The following is a 22139-nucleotide window of genomic DNA, read 5'->3' on the forward strand; positions in this document are numbered from 1 at the left end:
ATGAAAATTGTGTTTATTGATAATTGAATGGACACTGTATATAATTATTTCGCGTGAATATATTGTCATGTACGGCTGTAAGTATTCTTTTTGTACAAAAACGATGACTATACATAAAACCAATTCATATATTTGTAGATGTCGAGGCATGAATTAAATGAAAAGAGGTTGACATTATTAAAAAAAAAAAAAAAATAAAGAATAATAAAAAAAATATTGTTTTTTATGTTTATTTTATTAATTTTATACAATCATCATTCTTAACATAGGTTCTTGAAAAATGTAAATATTTAAAAAATACACGTCGAAGATATTATACACTATGAAGGCATGTAAATAAGACTTAGACGTTCAAGTCGATTATCCAGTAAATATTTCTATTTCATCATAAAATTAATGAGCTACAAAATAAATTTAATTTTATAGTAGTTAATAGATAATTAAAATAATAATATAAATAATAGTTAATGTTATGAAATAGTCGGTTCGCCCGGTTTCCAATCGGCAGGACAGAGGGTTTCCGTTTCATCAGTGTACTGGAAAGCTTCTAGAAGTCTTAAGATCTCGCCGATGTTGCGACCAACCGGTAGATCATTAATGGTCACATGTCTTAGGATACCCCGCATGTCAATAATGTAATGGGCTCTGAAATGGTGAGTTTAAAAAATAAATATCAAGCAATATTTGTTGTGTATTTTAGAATAAACATATAAAAATTATAATATAAGCTTGTCTTAAAAAAAAATACCTGAGTGAATGGCCAAGTTCAGGCAAATAGCACCCATAACTTTTACTTATTATATGGGTAGGATCTGATAATAATGGCATTTTAGGTATGGCAATTCCTCCATCTGATCGTAATGTACGAGACCACGCTTGATGAGAGAGGTATGAATCCACTGAGCATGCAACTACTTCAGTGTTTAAAGCTCTGAACTCTGATACTCTATCACTAAGAGCAATTAATTCACTCGGACAAATTCTAGAACTGAAAAAAAAAATGAAATAATACAATTAATTTTTTTCAATACACAACCGAATTAGTGTATCTACCTCACACAAAATAGGCCTATATTATTTAGTAATAATGGGCGTTTTGAGAGAAAACTTGTTAATTGAATCTTTATTTTTAATTACACCTTTCAGTGTGTGTGTGTGTGTGTATATATGATAATTTTGAATGCATTTAACAAGTTTAATTAAAATACAAAATAATGTATGGCGTCTCTAAATTGAATTGTAGAAAAACAATTTAATTATACTTAAAGCATTGGCAATTTAATATTGCCTTATGGCGAAACCGCCAGTATAAAAAGTTACAATAAACGGTATTAGAAAAGGCTCTAGTAAGCCAGTGAAGTGGAATTCATCTTCTTAATAATAATTGTGAGGCTCGAGTTTTAATTATATCATAAAATAAAAATAAATTACATATCAAGCCAATTTCTGTGGCCCAAAAGCGAAACTGTTTACTACTGAACAAGTATAATAAACAGTATTAGAATGGGCATCTAATTTTTTTATTAACACCAAGATTTCAAAAAGATCTCTCTAACCTGATTAGGCTAAAATGCCTAATTCTCAAGTCTTGTACTCAGCAGAATTTTTGGGGCACGTATAAGTTTCTGCCATATTCTGCAACATTATTATACCTACTACTAGAGAAGATGCCAGCCCAACCCACATAACAATGTTTTGGTCAGTTCTAGTACATTACTTTTGACAGGCGGTCCAAATTAATAAAACGGCTCAACTTAACTGGTATTCTGCATTATATCTTATATTTTATTGTTTTACACCGGTAGTGATAAAAATAACTATATCAGTACTATTTTAAACAATATACATAAGGTATTACCCATCAGAAAAAATAATGAGACTAGCCAGACAAGTGAAAAGGTTTAAGACACTAATGGCTGATCCCACATATTTTGGATGTAGGCGAAGGAGAAGAAGTATATTTTTTAAATAGGCCTATATTATTTACTAATAATGGGCATTTGGAGAGAAAACTTCTTATTTTTAAATTGAATCTTTATTTATAATTACACCTTTCAGTGTGTGTGTGTGTATATATGATAATTTTGAATGCATTTAACAAGTTTAATTAAATTACAAAATAATGTATGGCGTCTCTAAATTGAATTGTAGAAATACAATTTAATTATACTTAAAGCATTGCCAATTTAATTTTGCCTTATAGCGAAACCGCCAGTATAAAAATTTACAATAAACGGTATTAGAAAAGGCTTGAGACAACTAGTGTGCTAGTTAAGTAAATTTAATGTTCTTATAAATAACTTATGTATGGCTCGAGTATTAATTTAAGTCACATAATGAAAACAATTAAATATCAAGCAATTTTTCTGTGGCCCAAAAGCGAAACTGTTTACTACTGTACAAGTATAGTTAACAGTATTAGAGTAGGCTCTAAATATTTAATAACCCTTAACTTAGATGTAATTTGCTCTTAGATTTTTTTAGATTAAATTAATTTGAAAAGTACATATTAAAGTAATTTTACAATATGTCATTTATGTACCTATAAATTTACCATTACTATTAGAATTTTATAAAATATATTTTTATAACATCAATACTCCACACCAGAATAAAATTGAATCATAATCTGTTGATGCAATTATATATAATATGATTAAACGATAAAAAACAAAGAAATTTTTACTTGAGTTATTATGGCTAAGCATACTATTTTTGTAACTATTGTATGGCAGCAATACTAATCCTTCGTCTGTTGATGGATAATTTTTGGAAAAATATCGTTCAATCAACAGTTAAATATAGAAATCACTTTTAGGTCCATCCCTACAGAGCTACCTTATTCCTCTGGCAAGTTTTAAGTTTCAACCAGGGTAGGGAAATAGTTTGAGAAATATTATTTTAAGAAGTCAGCAACTTTACTACATTCCCTCCAAAACCAAACATAATGTGGCAATGAAATAGTGAATATGGTTTTCAGTTTTCACTCACCTTCGCTCCCTCGTCAATCAATTACGAATCTTGTGTAAACGTTTATTTAACAAGGACTTAACACTACTTAATAAATTGTAGGTATTAACTAGTTTTAAAAAAAAAAATTTATAAATTAAAAACTTACAAATCTTGAGGATAAAAAAACAGGACTAAATAACGACCATTGTAGTCACTGAGTTTTAATTCTGTTACATGGCCATTTACAACAGCGGTAGCCTTCCAAAACGGCGCAGGCTTTGAAACTAAAGCGTACAAAAATATTTTTATTTTACAAATTCATATATATTTTTTGATTATATGTTTATTGTACCTATTGCTTTGCATTGTACGTCTTCATGTTTTTGATCAACTTTTTCATAATTTGATGTACTGTGGTAGTCATTTGATTGAATACCAACATCATAGTCATCCTCATTGTCTATTTATGGAAATCATAAATAAAAATTATTAGACACTTAAATAAAGTACATCATAATTGTTTAGTATGAAAATTAAAACATTTATTAAAATCGGTCAGAGCTGCAATGTTTCGGTAAAAAAAATTTGTCTTAATATTATTTATTATAACTTAAAAGTAATTTAATCAAATTAATGGAGATTTTTTTTCATTCGTAAACATTGGTATTTAAACAGTTAAGCAACAACTAGTTTATATTCAGGTCACAAGTATTAACATAATGAACTATTGTTCCATAATACACGAAATGCACATAGTAAAAGCTCTGACCAACTTTTGCAGGGCTTGTTGCCTAAAACTGTCCTTCAAACATACGGTCTCAAAAGTATAGTGTAGATTGGTATTTTAAATTATTTTACAAAAAAAAAAAAATTAATTTTAAGTTCAACATTAAACGCGTAAGCTCTGACCAATTATAATAAATAGGCCAAAACACGTTTGTTATCACAACTGAAGACCAATAGTAACACAATAAACTTTAAAAATCTAAATATAAAAACATGAATCTATTCCTATTATAACAGAGCTTAAAATGTTTTATATGACAGTTGGTGATCTTCAATTGTTAATTTTATCAATTATAGAAATATAGTTTATAGCTTTACTAATTTATTTAAATATTAAGTATAATTTATCCATTTTTAATTTTTAAATTGAATTTGCTTACTATGATTAAGTAATGTCGAGTTATTTATAAGTATAATTAATATTTTAATCACAAAAAAAAAAAAAAAAATGTTACTAAAAGCATAAAGCTATAAACTCTTAAGACACACATATTAGGTACCTAATTTTCAAACCTTTAATGCTCAAAGATTTCATTTGTAAATCATCTGCAGAATCATACTCTTCTTCTTCAGATTTAGATAATTTTGTTTTTGATTTGTTCTTAACAAGTGGTCCTTCATAAACAGTACCTCCAGTTTTCATTACGTGCTTTTTTGCCTGAGAATGATTTCTTAGCACTGTAATGTCTGCAACTAGAGTTTTGTCACAAGCTTCACACCGAGCTTTATAACAGCTTTTTGGCTCTGGGGATAGCCATCCCTTAAACTCCGATAGTTTTTCCCAATCAGCACGATATTTTTGTAAACCTCGTTTTCGTTTTAACATATGAGCGCGATTAGCAGCCGATTCTTGTTTTATGCGAAGAGGTGTCAATACTTCTTCGATGGCTATGTCATCTTCATCAGCAGAATTTTTCTGTTCCTCAACATTATCACTTGACTTCACTTCAGATTGAACTTGGGTGTTTGGTTTTCTGGGGAATTTAATGAATTTTATTTTATACGACAAGAACTGCAATATTGTACAACACACATGCACACAAACATTATGTTAACACTTGGACCTTTATTAATTTTTTATACAACCCTCATACGAAAAGACTGTTTTGCTTTAATAATTAATTAATCTCCTAATAAAGAATAATAATTTTAAAAAAACTAGTACAAATAGAAAAATGAATCATTTATTAAGTGATGACCAAACCTATTTATAAAAATACCAGTAATACATTGTTTCTTATTATTTTTTTTTTACTTAAAAACAGCTCTGACCAGGATACCTAAATTTTACCTTTATTTTTTTGTACATGATGTTCAGTAACCACAGACACCAAATTACCAGTCTCATCAATAACATTAACCTCTTTTTGTATATATTGAGTATTTGAACCAGATGCTTGATGGCCTTCATTTTCCTCTTCATCATCATTAGGTAATGATACTACAACATATTTGTCACGTTGAGACTGTGCCGCCATTTCAGATGTAATTATTTCTTCGGTAGGATTTGTTTGATTCATGTATAAAGCTCTAGATCCTAATGACCTCTTGTCGTCTTTGTTTGTCACAACAGCTATACCATAAGTACCTTTTTTATCAGTTACTACATTATACTCTATTGGCGGAACTGGGTTATCATCAGCATTAGGACAACGAGCACGAACCATGCGTACATGAGCTTTGCTCACGCCGTGCACGCGAAGTGATTTTAAATCAGCGCGAAACATACGTTCACAAGCAATGCACCAGGCTTTGGTCACATCACCCTCAATAGGTCGTAGCCAAGCATGAAATTCAGGGAAACGTTGCCATTCAGAACGAAAGATTTGAGTAGGCGGTGTAAATGTAAGATGTGGCTGAGACATTTGACCACGGTTGTTAGATCCTGTTGATGTTATGATAGTGTATTCTTCGTGTTGTTGGTCGTTGGACATTGAATTATTTAAAGATCAATATTCTTATAATAATAGTTCTTATTACTCAATACAAAGGATGTATACGTCGCTTAATGCACAAATACCACAAGTTCCCCTAAGTGCTGCAGGTTACTGAATTTCATTTGCTGCAAAAAATAATAATATAAACTAATTAAGAAGCCTAATTAGTTTCACTATTCTGGTATTGCACGAATAAAAGAGATCAATAATTATCTTAATTAACACTATATGGCATAATTAATAAAAATATAAAAAAGAACAACATTCAAATGTTGGAAACAGATCCAATTTGAATCACTTAAAATTAACTTGATATGTTTGATAATACATAATGTCTAGCACCATTAAATTGGCTACACATATAAATACAATTGCCGAGTGGTTTACAACATTTAAAACAAAACTTTTTACTAAAGAAAACAATTCAAAAAATACTATATATATAGTATGAACAAGAACTATTTATAACTGTTAATAATTAATTATTACAGTTGGCCAAATTGAAGGAAACCATTGCAATGCTGTGTACGACTTGATAAAATAAATTGTAAAATAATATTCAATTATTTCCTTATTTTAAAACAGAATATATTTTCAGACTAAACTATATAATACTTATTTGTAAAAGCCCAATGCAATACAAAAGCTTTTTTGAGAAGTTCAAAATAATCCAAAAGTACCTTTTTATTTATTATTTTTAATTTATTTTGGCAAAAAAATATGGTTTAATTTCAGAATATACTACTTGTAATATTTATCAATAATCAAAGTGAGTTACCAAAACATATACTTACATATTTTATAAACAGTTTTTGCTAACTACAAGTTTCATTACTAAATAATAATAATATTGTATCACATAAATAATTACCCGTAAAAATTCTTCAATCTTTTTGTAAGATGTTAAAAATATGTTACTAAATCAAATTACCTGGTTAAATACTTAAAATGATTTTGTTTGACAACTTAATAATTATATTTTAGACCCATTCAGCCTCAATTTTTAATACAATCTGTGCATAAATGAGTTAAATTTATTATCACTTAATTGCACTAATATTTTTTTTAAAACACTAATGTTAAAATATGTTGTAATAATTTAATGAGATTTACATACATTGAAGGACAGTTTCAATTAAGCCGTTTTCTAGATTTTAATTACCTAGTATGATACTCTACCTGAAAGTATGGGCATGGCATAAGTTTCAATATCTTCTGCGGGCTCAGCAGGGGAACCATTGATTTTTTCCATGTTTCTTTCATGTTTGCGGGTAGCTAAATGTTTTTCAAGTTCACTTTTTCCAGCAACTAACACACAATGACAAACTTTGCACACAGCTTTATCCGATAGTTTATGTGGCATCAACCAATCTTTAAACATACTGAACTTCAACCAATTTGGGTTGAATGATTTTTTTGTCAAATTCATTTTTCGAGAATCATCATCTTCTGATCGAATACGCTTATATTTGGGCTCATCACTATACATAATTCTAAAATAGATTTTTTTTGTTACCAAATGAGGAGAATGGGTTTCTGGTTAAATTAAAAACTCTAAACTAAACTTTTAAAATAAATATTATAAATATAGAAATTACATTTTCAACTCAAATTAACTATTTGCAAATTCAGCACTTGAAAGGAACAATTTAATAATAGTAATGGTCTTTAATCATTATATTACATCATATTTTTCAACATGAGCAAACTAATAGGCAAGCAATTATAAGTGAAGTGTCTTGATAGATTTAATGTTTTTCTTTAACTAAATTTATTCCTAATTTAGCAAAGTAAATCCAAGAATGAACTGTGTATGCAAAAATGAAAGAAATGATAAAACTATTTATTTATTATAGGCTATTTTTAAAAAAAACATTAGTGTTGAATAAAACAAATAGATTAGACTATATGGTTATGCTAAAACAAACATATTTTGTTAGTCCTAGTTCAAACAAATGCATTACACTAAATCATTTAAGTTAACCTATTGAAATTATTTAAACAAATCCAATATTTATTAAAAATATTAGTTATATAGCTTTTTACCAGATTGTTTTCATTTTTATTAAGAAAAATAAAATTAACCTTAGACTATTGAAGCCAATTGGAAGTTGTTATTTAATTTCATGTTACATAATATGATTCTAAATAGACAATGTTTACATTTATATTATAAAGCAACAATAATAAATTATTTAGTAGTTAAATGTATACAAAAACTTTGTTATCCCACAAACATCTGATTTTAACTGGATATAATTAAACAAAATATGATTTAATAGCTAAAATCAAATTTTTTTAAACGTTTGTGTTGCATATGGTTGTAATGATTATTCATGAAACTTAACTTAATGAGTTAACCCCTTCCCCATTAATTTATTTAAAATTAATACTATTATCGTAAATAAATTTAACATTAAAATAACATTATACTACTATACAACACAATAGTTAACAATTGTAATTTATATCTACAACCTAGGTATGTTATACACTGAGCATTAAAATTTATAATGATATAATTGTTTTTCTAAAATTGGCAATTTTAATAATTTTAACAATATTGTGGTGAATTTCAAAATTGTTCAGATTCAGAGAGGAAGCTATACTTGGATTTATAAATGAAACGAATTTCGATTGAAATGAACTGTCCGTGTGTCCGTAGGTACGCATGTAACGCGTTTGATAAATTTTGTAAAATGAATTTATCATTATGGGAAGTCGAAACAATTTGAATGCTCACTGCTAGGTGGAATTTGGCAAAACATTATTCCCGCGTTTACACAATACACGGATATCTAATAAAAATTATAATATTATACAACATTATTAATTACGCCGGTAAACATAACCCAAATACTGACGGGCGACAGTATATCAACTTTATAAGCACTGGTTATGTGTACGGTATATTTTTTACACTACGAGTCAATGGAAAATACTTTACCCAGAATCGTCATCGATCAGTTCGACGTTCGACGAGGACATTGCCGGAAAATGTAGCGTGCGGCACTTTTTGGCTGTTGAATTGAAACGACACCAAGAACGACTTTGGGGCACGATACTAACAACGGCGAAGACACGGCAGAATATCGTAAATCGTAATTTGTAAAAAATGATACGGTAACGTTGGACTGTGGAGACGGCAAAATATTATGTTTTACTTGCACTGTAAAACACAGTACAGCCGGATAGACATAGCACGAAAATGGCAGGCAATTTATGTTATTATATGTTGTTACCTACGGGTTACGGTGTTGTTAACGCGCGGTCGAGTTTGACCAAAGCGGCCGGTAGAATACGTTGCGCTCGTAAGCGACGTTGCCATTTCCGTCGACAAAAACAAACCTTGTCGCGTTATCAGCGTACAGCAAAATGGCGTTAACGGCCACGAAATTATTATTATGATATTATTTAAAAGTTCAAAGCCGTCGACTCTAGAGATGTTTGTTATATTGTTGATTTTTCGGTCATTATTAAAAATATTGCAGGTTAGATCGTATTATAAATCCAGTAAAGCCGGGGACAAAATCGGCGTTGATGCATGGCGCGGCCGATGCCGTGCCGGAAGCCGGGGTCAAAGATATTGCAAAAGCGATCAATCGGTTGGTGTGACGGAGCGGCAACGTCGCGTGTCATGAAATGCCGAAATTTTAGGAGAGAGAAAAATGCGGACGCCATTTTGCGTCGGACGTGTCGTGTTTTTGTGTCAATTCGTTATGTTAAATGTCCGACGACCGGACAATTAAACGATAGTCATTTGTTTGATATTATTTTGTACATTCTCTTATAATACATAATTATCGCATACGTCTTTGACACCGTTTGTTTACTTTTGTAGTTTTATTTTTACTAATTCGATTTTATATTTTTTTATAATTTATATAATTTAGTATAAAGAATACGGCGACAAGATGAGGGGCAAATCTGACTTGGAAGAAGACGAGCAAGGGTAAGTTCGGCAGCCTGACCTAATGGACCCGGCCTTCGGTGTATTTGTGTGCATGTGTGTGTGTGTGTTTGTGTGTACGCATTTAATAAGTTCAATAAGCGTCTCGTATGCCCGTTGATAATAGTTAGGCGTGATCGCATACAGTCGGCACTTTACAAAGCATAACATTCAATATTGTACTCTGTGAATTGAATCTACGTTTTCTCGTCCATGTCGTTTTTGCCGGCTATGTTTGTCATCCCACGTTATTCGTTCTTAAGCAGATGAATTGCGTCTTTAAGATTCTTCTAATTACATTTTCAATGATTATAATAAAATGCTCTGCCAATATATCGTGTTAAGCGATTTAAATTTGATTTTTATAGGTTCTATGTATGTCCTATGCTCGAAAATTCTGTATGTTTAAGTTTTATGCTTTCATCTATTTTGGGTATCAAATAACTATCGACTAGATGTTTAAATATGTTGGTTATTATCGTATTTAATCATTCAATTTTGTATCGGATACAAAGAACAATATATAAAATATAACTGTTTACTTAAAAGATAGTGTTATAATTGAAAAATATTTAGTAATTTTTTTATCTCGAGACAATATTCACTAATGTGATATAAATGATTAACGTTCATTTAATGTGCCACTTATGTACGACGACTTAATAATTTATCATTTATATTAAATTCCCAGATCACGTCGTTCAATAATTAGTAATATCTATTAAGGTATTTTATATTATTTAAATAAAAGTAATAATTTGATAAACATTTTATTTAAAAAAAAGTGTGGTATTTTATATATTTAGTCTTGATAAATACAATTATTTTCTATAAAATATTTTTATAGATATTATTAAAACTATCAAATATATAAATAATCACTATCTCATATAATATAAAATCTTGTTTTTTCTTAAAAACATTGATGTGTTTTTTAGGTTATGTTTGTATTAATAAGGCTTTGGTTAGGGTTATATTAACCAGCATAAGCTTGGATTATTTAACCCATCGTCTCATGATGGCAGTGTTGGGCTTTAAAGGCCTGTTAAGCTGTTGATGATGATGAATAAAAAAATAAATACAAAAAATGACCTTAAAACATTTTTTCACTCGACTAAAAACTATGAACTACCTTTAACACAATGTCCTATTCTTATCATATGCTATTAAATTTTAGTAATTATTAATTATCTTAATTTTTATTAGATGTGTAGCTAAAATCCATTAACTTGGTGAAAAATTAAAAAATTGTATTCCTGCCTTTCCATCCGTGCTAATTATGTTTTAAAGTTTTTATGGTACCTGTTATTTATGATTCAATTTAGTGTGCTTAGTTTAAAAGTTTTATACATAATATATTTATAGTATAATATATAGTTTTTATAATATATTTATTATTTTGATTTCAGAAAATTATTTGTGGGTGGTCTCAGCTGGGAAACTCAACAAGGTATTTTTTTATTTATATAAATATATAGAATATATATAATATATATATATATATATATATATATATATATATATATATTAAATATGTAATAAATTATAAATGTGAACTGTTAAATAATTGTTTTTCTTAGAAAGCCTTCAAAGATACTTCAATCGTTATGGTGAAGTAATAGATTGTGTTGTAATGAAAAATAGTGAAAGTGGTCGGTCAAGGGGTTTTGGATTTGTTACGTTTGCTGATCCAAACAATGTAAATGTAGTATTACAAAATGGTCCACATGTTTTAGATGGTCGTACGGTAAGTCTTCATTTATTAAACAGTTGATGGTTTTATTATCTAGTGGACATTTTTTTTTTAAATATGTGTTATAGATTGATCCAAAGCCATGTAACCCTAGAACTTTACAAAAGCCAAAAAGGAGCTCAAGCTACCCTAAAGTATTTTTAGGTGGACTGCCTTCTAATGTCACTGAAACAGATTTGAGGACATTTTTTTCACGTTATGGAAAAGTTATGGAAGTAGTTATAATGTATGATCAAGAGAAAAAGAAATCAAGGGGTAAGTCAAAATTTTATTTTTTTTTATTGACATATAAGTGCAATTTGGAGGTTTAAACAAACATAAAAACATTTTTTATTTAAATTAAATTAAATGTATTATGTTCAATTATGTCAAGTGTATTCTAGTTCACTATAAGGCAATTTATATATACAGTATTAATATCATACATTAAGATTTTTTATAATATAGTTTATATAATGTTGGAATTGACCAGTATTTATTTTATTCTATTTTAAGATTATAACATAATGGTAGGGCTTGTTATAAATTAACTACTATCTACTACTCTACATATTATATGTATAGAGAGAGACAAATTTGAAGTTAAATATACTCATATTTTGTTAAGTTGCAAGACATTAAATAACAATTCTATTTAAATAGTTAATTCTATTATATATCTTTATCATTTTGATTTAACAGAATATCAAACATAACATAATATAATTTATCATTTGACTGTTGTTTAGTTAATATTTTAAAACTTAATTTCTCCTAACAATTACATACAGTTACTGTTTATTTTTAGTTTAATTATATAAAATAGAATTATTATAAATATTTTACATAAATAATAGGATGAAAATTTTTTTACAATTAATAAATCTACAATTATTAAAGTTTAAGGTAACATGAAAGTAAAAAAACTATATTAGATTAATATAAATAAGGTAATTTGTATTAGTTGTGTTTGATTCAGTTATCTGCTATTATTATTTTTGTATGTTGCTTACATTATTATATGGTATCGTTTAAATAATAGGTATTATTGTGAAAATGTATAATTTATGTTTGTTTATTTACCTATTTATACGTATTGTTATATTAAGAGGTATTGTTTTAGCACTGCTGCCCAAGTACCATTGATTTTTTTCCATTTTATTATTGAAATAAAATAAAATAATTGCATTTTTAGTCAGTTACAGTTCATAAAAATTCCCTGAGTTTATTCCATGAAATTTAACTGAATTCAATTATTAACAAAATTATATCCTTTTATTAATTTTTAATTTTGTTGTACTTGGATGAATAGTATTTTTTTTTCTTAATAATTAGGTATACTCTATTTTTTATTAAAATAAAGTAGATTATCAATAATAGGCAGCAGTGTCGGCGTGGTGATTACCATAAATATAACTAATGGTATTTTTAGGATTTGGATTTTTATCGTTTGAAGATGATGATGCAGTTGATAGATGTGTAGCTGAGCATTTTGTCAACCTTAGTGGCAAACAGGTATTGATATTTTATTAGTAAAAATGCTACTAAGTATAATAGGGTAACTTTGAAGTAATAAATAAAAAATCAACAATACAAATAGTAACGATTAACAAATCAATGGTTAAGTGCACACATGTGTTAAGTACACAATAATTAATTGATTGGTATAAAGATAGTTTAGTTGTAAATACAATATTTGACAATGAAATAATATTACGTCATAGCAATATTTAATATACTTACCTCATTTCTACACAAATTATGATCCACCCAATATATGTATTCTATAGCTTAAAATATTTAACGCAAATATTGTACTTAATACATGAGGCGCCTAACCATAGAAATACTCTTAGTTAAAAATATGTAACAGTAATTCACCATCACTATTTTGATGCTTCAATGTTCTTTATCAAGGAAATTTAATTTTCTTTATATTATGTCTAGTTGAATTAAAAACTTAAGATATATAATTACAATTATATGCAAAGAAGTATTTCTTCTATTAATCAAAATTTCAAAGTTACCTATTTCATCTTAACTTCTTTTTTTTTTTTTTACTGTCGCCTTAAACTGTGAATATTTATTTCTTGAATAATAATTAGGTTATGTTTCTAAAATAATTTAACCCAAAACACCTAATTTTTTATAAACTATGTCTTAATTTTTAAATGTTAGGAAAATGAAAAATAATGATTTATAAAAGTAGAAATAATATTATTTACATTGCTTATATATTATTAATGAGTATATTATGTTGTACAATATAATAATATACTCAATGATATTATTTTATGTTCTGGCAACATCTTATAATATTCTCTGTGATAGATCTCTAATAAATTATGATATTACTATAAACTTTGTATTCTAATGCCAAGACATAGTTTACATTGAAATTTGGCATATTAATAACAATAGTTATAATAAGTTAAGACCTTTAGTTCATCATATTCTTTTTGTTAACTGTTAAATATAATATAATAGGGGTTTTAGTTATACACATGTAATATTTCATTGGTGTAATATTACATTTTAAGTATTAGATCAACTCAATTTTAGTATCAACAACACCTTAGTTTAATACATATATATACTTTTACTTAATTATTTGTACTTTTTTCATATTGTACATTATGTATTTGATGTAATGTCTAATTTAGCTTATATTAGTATTCATTTTTATTATTGAATTGTGTTTTTTCTCAAATATTTGTGTTTTTAATTTTTATAGATTAGGAGATGTTTATTTAAACATTTTACATTTTTGTACCTGACCCCTCCCTTCTTTTAATATTTTTTTATTGTTTTTAAAAACATAAGTATGCAAACTTTAATTGAATTGAATAATGAGAACACGTGCTCAAAGCCTTAAAAACATCTATCATAGTGATTAAGTAGCCGCAAAACAAATAATTTTGTATTATAACATTTTTTGGGCCTCTTTACTATTATTTATTAAGGCGCAATATATAGGCAATAAAACACCAAGCAAAAATGTATAGTCATATATTAACACAGCTAAAAATACTCATTTTGGTTTTTCAATATGTCTTCATCTTATATGATACTTCTTTCTAACAGTATATTCCTAAGCATACTTTAAATTTTAATACAAAGCATGTAATGGAAAATCTATTATCTGTTTTCAATACTATTGTCAGATTACGTGTTAGAAAGTTATAGTACAAATTAATTTTTTTACCAAAAATACGTAAGAAAAATGTCAAAAATTATGAAAATATTTCTATAATAATTGCGGTTACTTAAATTAAAAAATTGATTATTTGTTAACTAATATCCCTAATTTGGGTCAAAATACTTGAAATAGTTGTTTTTAGTTAAGTTTTCATTCCTAGGTATTTCAATATATTTTTTTCGTTCTGTTGTTAATAAATCACTATGGTATTTTGAAAATATTAAAGATATTAAAAAAATTGATCAGAGGTCAAATACAAAAATTGAAATAAGAACCACCAATAAAATACATATTAGTAATTAATTTGGATGGATATATTTAATTTTGATTGGTTTTTACTTTTTATATTAATTTAGCCTAAGCCAAGTAAATTATAATAGCTGATAAATATTTATATCTATATAATTGTAACTATAGTGTCATATCCAATATATCTTTTTGGGAAAGGTGTGCATCATGTTAAGAACGATTATTATTTTATGACATCAATCCTTCCTGGTTGCAACTCTGAATTAATATAAATAAACTGCCTTTTTAAAATAAAAAAAACATTGTGATTATTCCATAATATTATGTTTCAGGTTGAAATTAAAAAAGCTGAACCAAGAGACTCAAATAAAATGAACGATGTCGGTGCCAACCAATGGGGCATGAATCAAAACAATCACTTAGCTATGGGGGTTAGTAAAAAATTAAATTAGTAGTGATTTAATGTCTTAAATATTAAATCTTATTCATTATTTTTTTTATAGGGAATGGGAATGGGTGGTCCAGGAGGACAAATGGGTGGCCCCATGGGTGGAATGGGACCCATGGGACCTGGTAGTATGATGCAAGGGTATCAAGGAGGATGGAATTCTACACCGCAATCACAATACCCTGGATATGGTACTCCATCTGGACCTGGCGGATTTCAAGGTTGGGGAGCACCCCCTGGACCCCAAGGCCAAGGGATGGCACCTCCAACATGGGGATCAAACTACCCGCCTCAACAGCCTGGATATGGATCTTATGGTAGTTAATTGATTGTAACATGGTAAAATTGTATTATTTTTGTCATTAACATTTTTGTTGTATTTATTAAAGCACCTCAAGCACCCCCACAATCGAGTTATGGTAATAATTGGAATTGGAATATGCCTCAAAATGGACCCGCAGCAGCTACTGGACCACCCGGACAAACTGGTCCTGGCCCACAAAGTAAGTGTTTCTATTGCATGTACAAATGGTGTATTTAGGTGTTGAATTTATACATCTATCAACGTTTCAGATGATATGTATTCTCGTTCTGCAGGAGCAGCCCCAGCTACTGGCCCTACGCCACCTGGAACAGCACCACAAAAAGCGGGTGATTACACTGGTTATGGAAGTTACACTGGCTATCAACAGGTATGATAGTAAAGACTTGATAGTTCCTTCATATAAGTTATACATATTTGTGGTGTTGCTTTAAATGTTTTTAGTAGAATTTTCTTAAAATTTTATTAAGTGGACATTGTAAATTGTATGGTTATTTGGTTTAAAAACTTGAAATTTTTATCATTATTTTTTTATACATTTATGTGAGAATTAAACTGTAAAACGATTTAATTTTTTCAATTAGTATTGACGTTTGAAATTAATTTCCAATTCTTTTTTATGAATGTTGGTTGAAAACCAAATAAAATAACTTACTTTTTTATACTTTTTGAAATTATGAAATGAAATAACTTTTTTAATTACCTTTTACACATATCATTGAACATCAATAACTTGAATAATTTAAAGAGACCATTTGTGTTACATAATTATATTATTATAATAAATGGTTATGGTATACTTAGATAACACAAATTGTTTGTTCTGCTGTATATTAATAGTTATAAAAACATCTTATCATTAAGAAATTTCTAATTATCTTACCATTTTTTAAAGTTGATAATTTTATCAAGTTAGTGTTTACATTGAATGATATAAAAATAATAACTTAACTAAGTGATATTTTAATGTTAACAATAGTGTTCACACAAAAACCGTAGTTTTTTTTTTAGAAACTGAATGATGATGCCCCTGCAGTTAAATTTCAGATATTTGAGATTAGTTTTTTATATACAACTGGTAGTGGATAAGTCATAACATTTAGTTAAACTTAATAAATTCTAACTATTTCTATAAATGATACATTTCTATGTATTATTTTCATGAATATTTGGCAGTTACCGTTACTAACCTAATCAGGTATTTGTACAAGTAAAAGAATATTACCTACATTAGGTTTTATAAAGTTTTCTACAATGTCATTCACTACACTTCAGGCTAAATCAGTGCTTTGAACCTGAATTAACTCTATACACAAAACTAAAATAATAAATACAGGAAATAAAAAAGTTTTTTTTCAGTTTTGTGTTAAGTATTTTGATATACCCTTGAACAGGTATATCAAAATACCCGTTTTGTGGTGCTGTGTTGTTATTTTTTTTTTTTTTTTTAATGAACTATACAATTAGGTCTTCAGTTGTTAGAAAAAAAACTAGAATTAAGTATTTTCGATTCTAAGTCCTGATTTAAATATGTATGTATGGAAATAATAAGAAGTGAAGGTTAAATACAGTGGCACAAGTAGAGAAGCTAACTTGGATGAACCAAATCCCCTTCAAGATCTTTTAACTAGCTTCGACGGGTCACTTTTGGTTATTTTGTACAGTTGGGCTCATGGTTCTAAATGGGGGTTTAAGGTTTTAAAGCACCTGTCCTACAATAATATGAAGATAGTCAACTGCGCCACTGGCTAAATACTAGCTTCTATTGTACAATTTTGTTCTACTAAAAGCATTGACCTAGTCCTGTAGCGCAAAATGTATAATGTATACTGTTGTAAACAAATTTAAAAGTAAACTGTTTTTATTTCTCTAAAACAATTTATGCAGTGAAGATTAAAATTTTCAAATAATCTTATTTAATTAGTACTTACTGTAACATTAAGTTTTCTCATCTATTAACAGTTTATTATTATTCATTTTGTTAAATTTAATAGTATAAAAAATCTGTACATATCAATATACAAAACATTTATGGTGTAATTTCATTACAAGTTTAATTTTTAATTTTAATTTACATAAGTTAGTTACATGTAAATTAATTATAATGGAAGTTATTTTAAGATAATTATTTTAGGTTGATATTATATAGTAATAAATGGCAATAGTATTAAAAAAAATATATTGATTTATGTGTAATGATATTAGTTGTGTTACAAATTGTATAGTAAAAATTTAAAGGTTAAAAACAAGAGCCGTACAATTTGCACTAGTTCTGTAATTGCTATTGAATTTAATTTTCAAAAATGATACTGCCTTCCAAAATAGATTTTTTCCTTAGATTACTAAGTTTAACTCTTTTTGTCAACCTATTTAATTGAATATTTATATTTGTTAATTTAATGTAATTAAGTACTTTAAATTATAAGTAGTTGGCAAAAAGGGATAACAGTTGTTGAATTGAATTTTTTTATTTGTTTATACATATTTTTTTATTATAAAAACTGGATTTGATTAAACTAATTTATAGTAAAAACTTAAATTATTTTTATAACTAATGGTTTTATGTATATATGTTGCAGTTTTTTATTGTAAAATGTTTGTTTTGTAAGGCAGATGTTCAATAATTATTTTATTAAAATAATTTCTTTTTTGTTTATATATTATAATATATATATATTTATTTTTTGTAGTTAGTTGTAGTTGTGGTGTTACTTAGATATAAGTTTATATAGGTTAATACTGGAGTAAATTATATTTTTAGGATTCGACCAGCTATGGTGCAGGCCAAACTTATAGAGGGGCGGACGGCACAGCCGCTGGTCTCGGGTCTGGCGGTGGGTATGGTAAGCCATTTGACTTTAAAGAATGGCCCACTTCATGACTGATTGAAATCAATTAACTCTTCTCTCAATATTCACTGGTTTGGGTAACACATTATTATAATAATAACGAAACAATTAAAATAATATAACTTATATAAAATAAAATATTAGGAATACTATAGTATCGATTAATATTTGTAATTCTTACGTATATAATAGAATTATATATTAAATATCTATATTAATACAACTTATTTATAATTACTACATAATATTTAACTTATACTCGATTAACAAATGGAACTTAGCGTAACTATTTATTATGTCCCTAGATTCTAATGGTTTTTTTTTTTTTTATATTTTATAATTTAGCCTGTTTATTTTCTTTTAGACATATGACAATTGTTATCATAGTTTGTTTTTTTTTTTCTTTGGACTTAAGTAAAAATAACGGCACCATGTTTATTAAGGTGAAACCAAAAGTGAGACTAGGCAGTACATTTAAAATATTTCGATTATAATTATTTTATAACTTAGTGTGAAGGGAATCGGGTTAAGGAATATACATAATATTACAAAATTCGGGTAATTTCAAGTTCTTAGGTTTATTAAATTACTGTTAAAAATCACATTGTAATAGATAGCTAAAAACCACAGGACTGATTAATTGGTAAAAACTTTTTTAATGTACATACAGGCTTAAGGAAGATTCTCGAATCGTTTAAAAAATAAGTGTTGTTTTCATTTTTAAGTAAAAGTTGAATTATTTAATGAATAAGTCAAGGTTACTTTAAATCTTGTCCCGACTATTTATGTCATTATTTTTTTTTTTTATATAAAAACTCGTCCTAGTAAGTTACTGTTTTTTTTTTTTTTTTTTGTTTTTTTTATAAAGTCACTATTTTTAAAATTATGAATAAAAGTAAGATTACACAACTAGTGGATAAACTTAAATAATATTATCTGTATTTACTTATTATAGGATAACAATTTCTTAGAAATAATTTTTGCTTTTTGAGAATAATCTTCTCAAAAAACGATTTTTACCAAAACTTATATTTTTAAAGAATAAATGACTTAAATGTGATGAGTTATAAGCATATTTTTTGTACAAAATAAGTCTAGGTTTACAGTTGTTATGGTTTTAAATAAGAATTTGTTTTAATTATTGATTTTTTTTTTTTTTATCGAGACATTTTATATATTCGACGAATAGGACACGATTGAGAACTTTTTTAACCTGTGACAAAAATACTAAAATATTTATATAGATATTTATTTATATATTTCTCGTTTTATTTATTATTTATGAATGTTTAATTATTTATGGATAAACAAATTTGAGCTTTATTATTAATACTTAGCCTGTAACAATTTTTATTTTGAGAAAGAATCCTATTATTTATTGTCAGTTAGTGTTTTTCATTGATGTAGATGGTCGCTTTTGGCGTGATTTAAAACAAAATAATAATAATAATATAATATAATAATAATGATGATGATGATAATAAAAATTGTTTAAAAATTGAAAAGAAATACAGTATATTGAGTTTCCATTATTAATTTGTTCCCTTCCTATTTGAAATTGGGCGACATTGCGAGTACAATATTGTAGTAACAATTTCTTTAATTTTTCCTCCTTTTCTAAATTCACGTATTATTATTATTCCATATAATTCTCGATTATTTGAAACTTGTAAAGTATGTCATTCAGTTATGAAAGTCGGCCATTGTTTTATTATTGTTATTAATAAAAAAAAATGTAAATATATATATATATATATATATACACACACGTTTATGTATTTATTTATATATTTATGCACACATAATTATAAATATATGTATATGTATATATATATTTCTCACTTGCAGTGTTGCCTATTCTTTTTCTATCTTTTTTTTGTTAATAAAAAAAAAAGAATCAATTTTTTTCAACTAGGTTTTAAATGTACAACTTTCTATAATTATTTAGTGGCCCCAGTAGTGACGCCAAACGTTCCTGCCGGTGTACCGGCGGCGACGTACAATAACGCCCCAGGACCGACGAGAGCGAATAATTTTAACTCAAACCAAGCACAACCGTATCATCCTTACAGACGCAACTGAACGTATTCTTAATTGACTGGATCCATTATAGGCGTGCTTTATTCCGTCTATGCTCCTCAAACTATTTCTAATCATTCTTATATAAAAACACTACTATTATAAGTATAAAAAAAAAAAATAGAAAAATTACACATTGTGATTGTGTTATATTTGTAAGAAAAAAAACCTAATTACATTAAATCGACATTTAAGTATTTCAAATCATGTTGATTATTAAGTAATACTATTACAATTTAGTAGACTATACTGTGTATACCTTTTGTCATTTTGATTTTTGGAATGAATTTTCATGATACTATTGCCTTCACTGAGAAAGGCATCTAATGTATATAATTGATTTTTTTTTATTATTTGTTAAAGATAAATATATAAATGAATATATACAATTATACATGATTGGGGATTTCCCATTTCAATTAATAAAATTTATACCATCTGAACTAAAATCGTAAACAGTTTGTATAAAATATGATGTTTGCATATTATAATATTTCCTTCAATATATTTATTGTGATATAATTTGTTATAATATTATGATCAGTAGTATATAATATTTAACACTAGTAGGGAAACACAGTAAGTGTAATACAGTACGGAAAAATATATACAACTTTAAATATTATTATAGAAATATTACTATAAAAAATAATAATTTAAGGTTTTGAATCTACTTACATACTTTCTTAAATAATAGACTTCCCCTTATCTTATTTCAAAATATGTAAAAAAATATATACATATTGATTAATTTTACATTACTATTTTAAAGTGTGTGGATCTTGTACCTGTTTTGGAATATATTTCTTAGATTTAATGTAGACTGAAGCGGAAGATTTTAGCTGACCATTGAACATGTCTTAGACAAAATAAAAATAATTATACTATAATAATTTATTAAGTCAAATACAAGGGCTATGTATAATACAAATTTTACAATAACAACTCAATTCTATTGATCTCACAATACACTTTTTCCATTATTGCTATTTTTTTTACTACAGTTTCTTACAGAAGTATACTACTGATCAATACTTACATTATTTGGTAAAATTATACTTAGGTGTGATATTAACTATGGTTGTTAGACATTAATCGTACAAAATTGGCTGGTTAACGGCTAACTGAAATAAATATCGTTGGTGAAATCAGACCTTAGCTATCATATTATTACAACATAGACTATATGGTGACCGATATTAAAAATCTGACGTACATTAATACTGTGTATTACTTTCACAAGAATAATGGTTGCAGTAGATAACCACCATTATTGTTCATATTGTTATGTGGTAAGTAATATCTCAACCGAAGATTGTTGTTTTATAATTAGCTGGTAATTAGAAAAATGTTGACATTAATTTGAAAAACTTGTATCTAAATCATTGGGATATATTTTGCCTAGTTAATTCGCACACAGATCCAATTCAGAGGGGGAAAGTGTTGCTAAAAAAAAATATGATGAGTATCTTTGATTTATTTCTCCTAGAGACCTTTTTCTAATTCAGCATCAAGTTCATCCAAAATAATAAAGGTAGGTCAGTAGTTTCAAATCTTTTCATTCATTTGATTAAGTCTTCTTCACTTTTTGTGGTATCTATATGTAGTAAGTTGTGATATTAGCAGTTTAATTTGTT

General features: G+C 27.2%; 2 protein-coding genes across 7 annotated transcripts; one reads left to right on the plus strand and one right to left on the minus strand.

Annotated features, from left to right (window-relative positions):
- Nucleotides 1-202: 202 nt before the first annotated feature.
- On the minus strand, nt 203-8934 carry LOC126847244 (peroxiredoxin-4-like). 5 transcript variants are annotated; one of them, XM_050587415.1, is made up of 6 exons: nt 8623-8934; nt 4252-4712; nt 3305-3412; nt 3119-3236; nt 749-988; nt 203-645 (listed from the first exon to the last, which is right to left on the minus strand). In XM_050587415.1, the coding sequence occupies exons 1-6, from the start codon at nt 8661-8663 to the stop codon at nt 471-473; spliced, it is 1143 nt and encodes a 380-aa protein (XP_050443372.1). In that variant the 5' UTR covers nt 8664-8934; the 3' UTR covers nt 203-470. The 5 variants fall into 5 exon arrangements, with proteins under 5 accessions (XP_050443372.1, XP_050443370.1, XP_050443373.1 ...); XM_050587413.1 differs by lacking the exon at nt 4252-4712 and adding an exon at nt 5030-5800; XM_050587416.1 differs by lacking the exon at nt 4252-4712 and adding an exon at nt 6855-7168 and having other exon boundaries at nt 8623-8931.
- A 411-nt stretch (nt 8935-9345) lies between these two features.
- LOC126847242 (heterogeneous nuclear ribonucleoprotein 27C-like) lies at nt 9346-20896 on the plus strand. 2 transcript variants are annotated; one of them, XM_050587411.1, is made up of 11 exons: nt 9346-9627; nt 11034-11074; nt 11205-11371; nt 11446-11632; nt 12789-12871; nt 15137-15235; nt 15308-15569; nt 15642-15755; nt 15826-15944; nt 18336-18417; nt 20372-20896. In XM_050587411.1, exons 1-11 carry the CDS (start codon nt 9590-9592, stop codon nt 20503-20505), a joined length of 1326 nt encoding a protein of 441 aa, XP_050443368.1. In that variant the 5' UTR covers nt 9346-9589; the 3' UTR covers nt 20506-20896. The 2 variants fall into 2 exon arrangements, with proteins under 2 accessions (XP_050443368.1, XP_050443369.1); XM_050587412.1 differs by having other exon boundaries at nt 15850-15944.
- The last annotated feature ends 1243 nt before the right edge of the window (nt 20897-22139 follow it).

Source organism: Adelges cooleyi, unplaced genomic scaffold, assembly GCF_023614345.1.
Source record: "Adelges cooleyi isolate 19-005CV unplaced genomic scaffold, UGA_ACOO_1.1 ACOO_flye_CR_arks_rails_tigmint_CR_PRNA_9, whole genome shotgun sequence".
Taxonomy (NCBI): Eukaryota; Metazoa; Arthropoda; class Insecta; order Hemiptera; family Adelgidae; genus Adelges; species Adelges cooleyi.